This window comes from Rhinichthys klamathensis, unplaced genomic scaffold (assembly GCF_029890125.1).
Source record: "Rhinichthys klamathensis goyatoka isolate OS25496 unplaced genomic scaffold, OSU_Roscu_1.1 h1tg000059l_1, whole genome shotgun sequence".
NCBI classification, from domain to species: domain Eukaryota; kingdom Metazoa; phylum Chordata; class Actinopteri; order Cypriniformes; family Leuciscidae; genus Rhinichthys; species Rhinichthys klamathensis.
The window spans coordinates 10585898-10595183 of NW_026606604.1; the positions used below are offsets into that span (position 1 = coordinate 10585898).

The 9286-nt window shown below is 36.8% G+C and overlaps 1 protein-coding gene across 5 annotated transcripts in view; it reads left to right on the forward strand.

Moving 5' to 3' along the window:
* srcin1b (SRC kinase signaling inhibitor 1b) overlaps positions 1-7992 on the forward strand; it is a 57180-nt gene extending 49188 nt beyond the window's left edge. For all 5 annotated transcript variants that reach the window (XM_056249385.1, XM_056249388.1, XM_056249386.1 and 2 more), the window contains 3 exons: positions 722-862; positions 7549-7776; positions 7851-7992. In XM_056249385.1, coding sequence (XP_056105360.1) covers positions 722-862; positions 7549-7572 — 165 coding nt within the window. In that variant the 3' untranslated portion in view covers positions 7573-7776; positions 7851-7992. The remainder of the gene's footprint in view (positions 1-721; positions 863-7548; positions 7777-7850) is intronic.
* The last annotated feature ends 1294 nt before the right edge of the window (positions 7993-9286 follow it).

Sequence of the window (9286 nt, forward strand, 5' to 3'; positions counted from 1 at the left end):
ATTTATTGTTATGAAAAAATGCACAAAAATGCCATTTTCAATTTTTATATGAAATATATATCACGTTTAACTCTAAAACTGTGAGAAAAGTAAAGCCATGAATATAAACAAGTTGTGTTCCAAATTCGAGGTTTATATCTCAAAAAATAGAATATGTTTTGGGCGCAGTACCAAACATTTCCACTATATGAAATTTGTCATTTCATCTCCCATTTATTTTCCAATGCACACATTTTTTACCTTTTTTTTTTGGCCATAATTTTTTTCAGGACCATTTAACCTTTTCGATTCATGGCCATAATTTTGTGTGTGTGTTTACACAGCAAGTGCCGTGTAAACTCCGATGAACAAAAAAATGTTTCCGACCAGCACCAGAGACATTATTTCTCACATTGTGACTTAATTTCACAATGACTATTTCTTATTTTAAACTTTCTCACAATTCACTCTAAGGCGAAGATGGGCTTCCATTCCACGACTAGCATACCATCTTAGCAATCAAAAACATAATGCAACTCGCATATTCTTCGTAAAGAATGACGTGTAACAGCCTTCACATCAGAAGCAGACGTGTTGCGTTGGTGGTTAGCGCACTGGGTTTTGGAGCAGAGCTTTCATCGTGACACTCTTCCAAACAAATGTGAATTATTCAAACTCAGTCCCATGGCTAAAACAAACACGGTCATTTTCCAAACCTGCTGTTGTTCTCTCTGGTTGTCAGCCTGTAGGCACTCCTCCGGGCTCGGGGAAACTGGTTCAGTCGTCTGCAGCGTCTCGTCTTCGACACCTACAGCAGAGCAGTCTGGAGCGCAGGAGCAGAAAACAGGAGGAATTCCCTAAACTACAGCAGGGTCAGCAGCAGGTATTCCACTTCTAACAATCGCTGCGCCCTGCTATCCCGCAGACTGACGCTCTCGCTCTGATCCACGCTAAAGGCACGAGTCAGAACTGTCGTTAAGTGCAAACTCATCCGTCGACTCCAATGACTGTAACACACGCAGCCGAGCACGCACTTCCAGATTAGCTGCTCCATCTCCAGTTGCTGCACAGATGTTATGGTTGTCCGCTGTGCTGTGGGGTTCAGTATGCACAAGTTTCTCTGATTTCCCCCGTACGCTCACAGATTACGTATTTTTCTCTTCCATGCGACATGAACTATTGTTCCAGGAAAACCTAACAGCACAATATAGTGTATCACAACGCCAAAAGACATAGTGTCTCTGTTTGTGGTTTGTTTCAACTCTTGGAGAAATATGTGGTACGCAAGTACACAGATGCAAAAGCGTGGAATAAAAACACACACGTGAAATCAATAAGCGCCTACATACATTAGAGTTCAAAATTATGGGGTCGGTAAGTCTCTTATGCTCACTAAAGTTGCATGTATTTGATCAAAAATGCAGTATTGTGAAATATTGTTACAATTTAAAATAACTTTTCTATTTGAATGTAGTTTAAAATGTAATGCAAAGCTGAATTTTCAGCATCATTACTCCAGTCTTCAGTGTCACATGATCCTTCAGAAATCATTCTAATATGCGGATTTTCTGAAGCATTTGTTGTTATTATCAACGTTGAAAACAGTCGTGCTGCTTCATATTATTGTGAAGTATTTATTTGATGTATTTACTGCCACTTTTGATCAATTTAAAGCTAAATAAAATTATTAATTAAAAAAAAAAAATCTTACTGACCCCAAACTTTTAAACTGTAGTGCACTTGCGTAGAATATATTTCAGGCCTAAATGTCCTTAAATGTTTCAGAGATGGTGGTTGGCATCTCAGCGGTGTTACACATGCCAATGAAGTCGTAATGATGCCAGCTAATCGGGCAAATTGAAGTCCCTGTCCTTGTGCCATCTTTCAGCTTTCTTTTCGATCTCTTTCACTCTTTGTCTATAATCCTTTAAGTAAATATACTGGTCTGAAGCAGTGTTTTGATGAGTACTCAAGCTGTCAGGTCCCAGTCGAAAGAACCTTTTGTACTGTTCTTGTGACAGGACAGGTCAAGGTGATATGGCATACGTGACCCAGATATTTTCTGACATTGTCACTGTGATGCTTTAATGTGTCAAAGCTTTTGAAAGATTGGTCAGAAAAGAGAAGGAATTGGAGATGAGACATGTGCTTTGATCATGTTCAGTTTTGGCTAGCTACCAACCTGGAAAAAAGGGGTTTAGTTTAGGATGTTAAAGTGAACATAAAACTGCTTTTGCAATGTCTTAATCTGAGTTTGGTGAGGAAAAAAATATTTGGTTTAGATTTTATCCATCAGAAATTGATTGGATTGTAAAAAATAAAATAAAAAAAGTTTTTTTTTTTTTTTTTTTTAATTTTTTTTTTTAATAATGCACACTAAGTAATGGACAAAAAGACCAGGACCACATATTTGGAAAGTAAAATGACCCTAAAATGAAAATGAAGTCATCATTTACTCACCCTGGTGTTGTTCTTATGCTGTATGCCCTTCTTTCTTTAATGGTCCACAAAAGGAGAATAAAAAAAAAAAAAGTCCTATATAATGCCAGTGAATAGCAACCAGCATCAAGATTTTTAAAATAGACGCAATAGCATCACATTATGATCCCATGCGACATGTGCCGTATATTCTGGGTTTATACGATAGGGTTTAGTGAAAAACAAAGTGAAATTTAATGTATTAATTTAACGAAATCCTTGGCCTTGGCTGCACAACATGCATGTTCATGTGACTCTATTAGTTCACTCCGTATTGCCCAGAAAAAACACAGATGTGAGAAATCAAGATTAACAAAAAAATTGACATTGTATACAATACCTAGAAATCCCAAAAGAGTATCCGTGTACTTCCTTCACTGAGTCTAATATCACCGGTGACAGATGTGAACACAATAACTTTTTGTTACTACAAACAAGGTACATAAGTTGCGTTTCATGTCGTGTTTTTGTTCATCTTGATTTCTCATAACTTGTGTGCTTTTTCTGGGATTTGTTTTCTAAGAGTAGGACAAAAACAAAACAGCTTTTAATTTAGAATCACACAACGTCAAGCGATGTGAAGAGTGAAGAGGAAAAGTTAACACTGCAGTGTTCCTGTACTCTTGAAGTCTCTATCTATCAGAGCAACTCGCAAAGTCAGCGTTCCCCAAAATCCATCCCGAAAGAACGAGAGGAGAGAGAGAGATTGCATGCAAACCCTGAGGGAAGGAAGTGAAAAATGGGATGGAAAGACAGAGAAAAGGATGAGATAAGTTTCTCTCCTCCATCTTCTGTCATCTCTCTCTCTCACTCCTGCAGACTGTGCGCTCAGAGTTACCCAAGCCTGCTGCAGTCGCTTTAATTCACTTCAGGGGGAAATTAATGTCTCCAAAATGAAAATAGTGAATCTTTTAATTGAAAGCGACATGACTGCAAGATGAGATATTTTACAGACAAGCCAGTTAAAGGAACAGATCACCTAAAAATGCTAATTGTCATTTTCCTCATGACTTTCTTTCTTTTGTTGCAGGAGAAAAAAAAGTGTGTAAGCTGTTGTTTTAAAGGTGAATTTTATTTTTTATTTTTATACAAAAAAGCACCATAAAAGCATTAGAAATGTAGTCCATACAACAAGAAAGAAAGTCAAACAGGTTTTTGTATGTGAATTTCACACAGAAAGAGATAGCTTGTGTCTGTCTGCGATTCCTCTGTGTGATTGGATGGATTCCTGTCCATGTGTTGTTGTCAGGGATACCTGTCACCAAGAAGTGTTTCTAAGGCACAGACTGAGGGAATTAAACATGGATCGAGGCAAACAGCCCCTCTATAGGCCAATTCCGATCATGCCGACAGACGACAACAGAAACTTTGTGGGGTTTTGTCGGATCAGTGTGTCCCTGTTGGCGTTTGTCTGCGCTCGTTTTCGCCGATTGAACATGTTTGTTCAATTGGCGAAACAGCATTTGTCTGGTCGTGGAATGCCTGAGAAGTGACTGTAATCTAGTGATTGTCGGCGTCTGTGGTTACGGTGAGAATTGGCCTTATAGCAGCCAGTCTGTGATTGCACTCCACACATTTTATAAACTGCGACTGCTCACTTGGTTAGATTTTATTCATCTAAATAACAGGAAGGTTTATAGAGTGGTATGCCATCATACTGTAGCTTAAACAGCATGGCACTATATAGAAACACCAAGGTCATGATTCCCAGGGAATGCATGAGCTGATAAAAAAAAAGTGTCTACCACAAGCATAAATGTAATGGTATACTGTATGCTGATTATGCTTATGGATGTGATCCAAGTTTGACTCTTAATATGAAACCTGGCAAAAAAAAAACCTCTTTTTCGTTAGTCAAAATGAGTGCATTGCACAATGGGATGTACTGTAGAATCCATGCAGCAAGTGCTTTATATTATTTACATACTGTACAGTACACAGTATACTTGGTGCCAGTATTATTTGTATACTATTATAGTATTTATTCATATTTTTAATGAGCTTTTTTAATTTTTATATTTTTGGTATTCATTTAAATTTTATGTTTCAATTAATGGAAAGATTTTTAATAGTTTTAGTGTTAGTTATACAACATCGCTTGATGCATACTAAAATAACAAATACTGTAAGTGGTATGGCAGTATGCCATTATCAAACTACCCTATATTATAGTCATGCCAGGCTTTAAACTCCAGAAAAACCTTGTGAATTCAGTTAATGCACATAGAACTGTTAAATCAGTAGTTTGTGATTTGTTGACTTGTTGATTTGGTGCCGCATTTGCACTGCAGGTCTTCCGATTTATTGACTATATCCGTCGTCAGGCTTACATCTTCTTTTAAAAGTGACCCATATCCGATATCTGGATTTACACTCTACACTTGGCGAAACAACCCAAGGTAGGCGCACTGACCTGGAAAAGCTTAGGCCGAAAAGGAAGTAAAAACGGTGCAATTTGCAATAGACTCAGACGGAATGCTAAAGGCTCAAAAGAAATCAAACTTCAGCATTACTCCACTGGGTTGAGCCTTCGTCCTCCATTGCGCCATTGAAAAGAGTCATGTGATCGCGGTTGAGTTGACGTCATTCGTCATTTTTTCAATGGTGTACGACTCACATTGATGGGAACATACACACAAGAATGAGGCCTGAAACCGACCTGACACTATTGAACCCATGTGCTTTTTTTCCTGCTTGCACAATCGAGTCATATTTGTGCCACACACAAATTGGATTTGGGTCACTTAAACAATGTAATGTAAATGCGGCCTTGATGTACTTACTTTAAACTCGATATACTAACTGAATTGCTCCTTTATTTTGTTGCAGCGAGCGAGCGATTAAAACGCTGCTAAGACTGCAATACTGTACAAGACTTTGTTTGTTCTCTAAGGCGGCGTTCACATTAGTTTGATTCTAATCCCCTTCAGGATTGGCCTGGATGTGTGTGTGCAGGCAGCTGTCTTTATTAGCGCCGACAGCAGATCAGTCTTGTGTGTGTTCAGTGCAGTTAAGCACTGCGGTCTCGACCTCAACGGGACACGATTCACAGTCATCAGTCAATGACCAACAGCTCCGGCTTTGTTCCCAGGCAAGGATCTGGCTAATTTGGCACGGCACAAACTCTCCCGGAAACAGTCTTCGCTCGGGCTTAATGGGAGGTCTGTGCCGTGAATCGGGCAACAGACTGTCTGGACGCTCGCTCTGTTGACCATTTTGGCTCGGTGAGAGCGAACACAGAAGGCTGTGAAGAAGGGAATATTTATTCTTTAAAGGTCAAATTGTTTGTTGACCCTGAACGCTAAGAAATGTTTGTTTGTGCCATTTTCAGTGGTATGTGTGTTTGTGTCTCGGGTTTTGTAGATGTTTAATACGGTGGATGGAGTCGTGCACTTGCTTGTAGAGACGCTCGCAGTGCAGCTTTCGCTGAGTGCCCTTAAACTAACTGAGCGCTGTGGGGAGCAGTGATGTGGAAAAATTATTCAGCCGGATTTTCTAAGCAGAGTTGGTGCTTCTGAGCTTAGCTTGCTCATTTGTTAGCAAATACTTTATGTACATATATTCCAAAGCTGCTCTGGTAAATCATTATTTTATCAGAAAGAGAGAGAGAAAAACGACGGATTAAAAAAGTGCCACAAGGTGAGAGAAATAAATGCTGCTAGTCAGACACAAAGATTTCCAGTTAATTTGTCAGTCCACAGTGAAAGCAAAAATGCAGTGATGTCACTCAACCACAGCCAATCAGAATATATTTGATGTTGAGTGTACAGTTGGAATGGAATTTTGGACCAATGAGATTTCGTTATGGGTGTGGCTTTTTTTTGGTGGTGGTTGCAGCTAGTAAAAATCCTCAAATTAAAATCATTTCAGCTTCTTTCTTTTTTTTTTATGTCATCAGCCTAGGTAGGATGGTAAGTTTAGATACATTTTGTGAATTTGGTTGCTCTTCTGTCGGTGGCATAGTTCAAAAATATCTCTCTTCCCTTCATATCTCAAATCACAATCTGAATATTAATGAATAATTACAGACAGGGAGTATCTACCTGTTTTCTGAGCACACTGATATATCTTGTACTCCAATCTTGTACGTCAGTGTTATTTTAGTATTATGTATATACTATTGTAGTATTTATTAATAATTTGATTTAGCTTTATTTTTATATTTTCTTTTCTAACGTTTTAGTAATTGTATGTGCTTTTGTCATGTATTTTTATTTTAGTTTAAGTAATTTAACTTATTTTTAATTTCAATTAGTTGCCAAGGCAAGGTATTTTCATTTAAGTTTATCATCTAATATTTATATTTTATTTGATATCTGCTTTATTTCAACTAGCACATTTTTAATAGTTTTAGCTTTAAGTGTAAAAGTCCATGTATTTGGCTGAATAACTATTAAGCTACTTTGATAACCTCAAAATGATCTTTTTACATTGACTATCACAGAAACTATGAAGAAAGACTGCCTCCCAGTGACCATTGTATGAATGACAAAAAGGAGGAAGGCAAAATCACTCATCTCTCTCTGTCTATGCATTGCTAAACGTTTAGTGGAAACAGAAAGATTGCACTGGAGATGACAATGTATTGATTATTTCTTTCTTTTCTCTTCTTTTATCCACTCACCTGTCCTAACTTGCTTGTATTTTATCCCCAGTCCATCCTTTCCTGACCTCTTCTCATTATGCTGAGGTTATAAGTCTTCGTATCTATATATGTTGTATATACAACACAAGCCCTGTATCTATTCCTTTAGTCAGAGTCATACAATTCTTCCTTTATAAGTAAAGCTAGTTATGACATTTTTTAGATTAGTTGAAATAAAAGCAAGTATTTGGATTCTATTTAGGATAATGAATAAGAATTTAATTGACTTTATCCAACACACTCCGTTTTTGGTTTCATAAAGGAAGGACATTTTTTTTATTTTTGGTCAAACCTCCATTTCCTTTTCTGTCTCACGGCCTCAGATTGTCCTAGCATTGCCAATCTTTTTTTTTTTTGTACTGGCATGTTGACTATCAGCCTCCAAGTATTGCCCTGAGTGGTCCTACATTGCCCCCCTTTTACCCTGAGATCTGATCCTATCCAAGGTGAACGCTTCATGGCGACGATGACCCTAGAAACCAGGGGACGCACAGGTGACCTCTGAGCCTAAATCACACATGGAAGTAAAGCATCTCCTCCGCTAAAGCAAGCACAACACATCAGTACTGAAGAGCTTTGACCAAGGTACGAGTCTAATTGTAATTTTATAGTAAAAAAAAAGCTGGTCGTATGGTTACAAATAAGAGCCAGTATATGTACACTGAATAAACAATGTAAACTAGTCAAGTCATCTTCATTTATATAGCGCTTTTAACAATGGAGATTGTTTCAAAGCAGCTTTACAGAGATAAACTATATGGTATACTAAACATGAAGCAGTTACAATCCACTAATGTAAACAAACTTAATACAGTAATATACAGTAATCGTGAAACATTTTAGGGTGAATCTCATGAAAACATGCCCATATCGTATTTGATCCCAAAACTTAAGATTTAAGCTTCTTTCAGGACTATTGAAATGTTTTTCATTTCTTTCATGGCATTTTCGCATAATTTCACCCCAAAATGCATCCTCATTACATAATGCATTTTAAACACCTTTTATTTTTGAGTTATTTGGTAATTCCCATTATTCGAAATGTTAATTTTTATATTAGATGCACATTATTGCTATATATATAAAACATATAAGCATGTTTTAATGATATAAATACCTCTTATATGTCAAAATATTAAGGAAAATTTGATTTCTGACCCCTTTAAGCAAAATATTTCTTTCTTTCTCGTTATTTTGGGGTGAAATATGACTACGAAATGGTTGTTCTTGACCGGTTTCATGAGATTCGTCCTTTAACTGATGTGTAGTTGGGTCAGTTTTAGATATTAGCTTAAGTGCAAATCAGACTGTCGAAATGAATCTTAGTAGACTTGACTTTCTATAAAGAATATTCTCTATTCAACTAGAAAATAAATGTTACCTTACAGTTAAATACAACATCTTCAAGCTATTGACAAGATAATTGGTGAATATTTATCAAGAATAAGCTAGATATTTTATATAAGATGAACTTTTGTATTTTTATACTAAAACGGGAGAATGTGTAAACATTAAGAAGATAACTCGAGGTACATGCCTTATCCAAATTCATATTGTATGAGTTCTTGAAAAGCGTATGATGAAGAATGAAACCTGCAATCTTAATACTATATGAATCAAATACATTTTCTGTGTGTTTCCCCCAGTGGATTTGAAGTGTGAGAGCAAAAAAATAAGCATTATATTTTGTTATTTGACAGCATATTTAAATGTATGCGTGAAGCACTTTGTGTGTCACTGGGACGTATTCGCAACGTTGTCGTATGATGAATAACCAGTTGACGGTGAATAATAAATTGCTATAGACTGTTTAGATCAGTGTTCGGATAAATCGAAATTACATTCATATTTGATGAATGTCAAGGGTTTGTAAACAACTGCCTCACTGCCATTGTTTCTCCATTTTATGCTTAGTATATATATATATATGTTTATATATATATATATTTAAAAGATGCTATAGTTTGGCTTGGTGGTCGTGTCCATCAGATGCCTAATACATACCTCATTACTTTCTTTTTCGTGTCTTAAAATGACTTCACTGAAGTAGAATAGACCCAAACTCTGATGCGAGCACCATATGCTGTGTTAACACACTGACAAATGTGCAAAATACAACTGTGTAACTGTATATAAACTGTATGATCATGGATATGTTCATTTAGGGTATTTTTTGTAAACTTT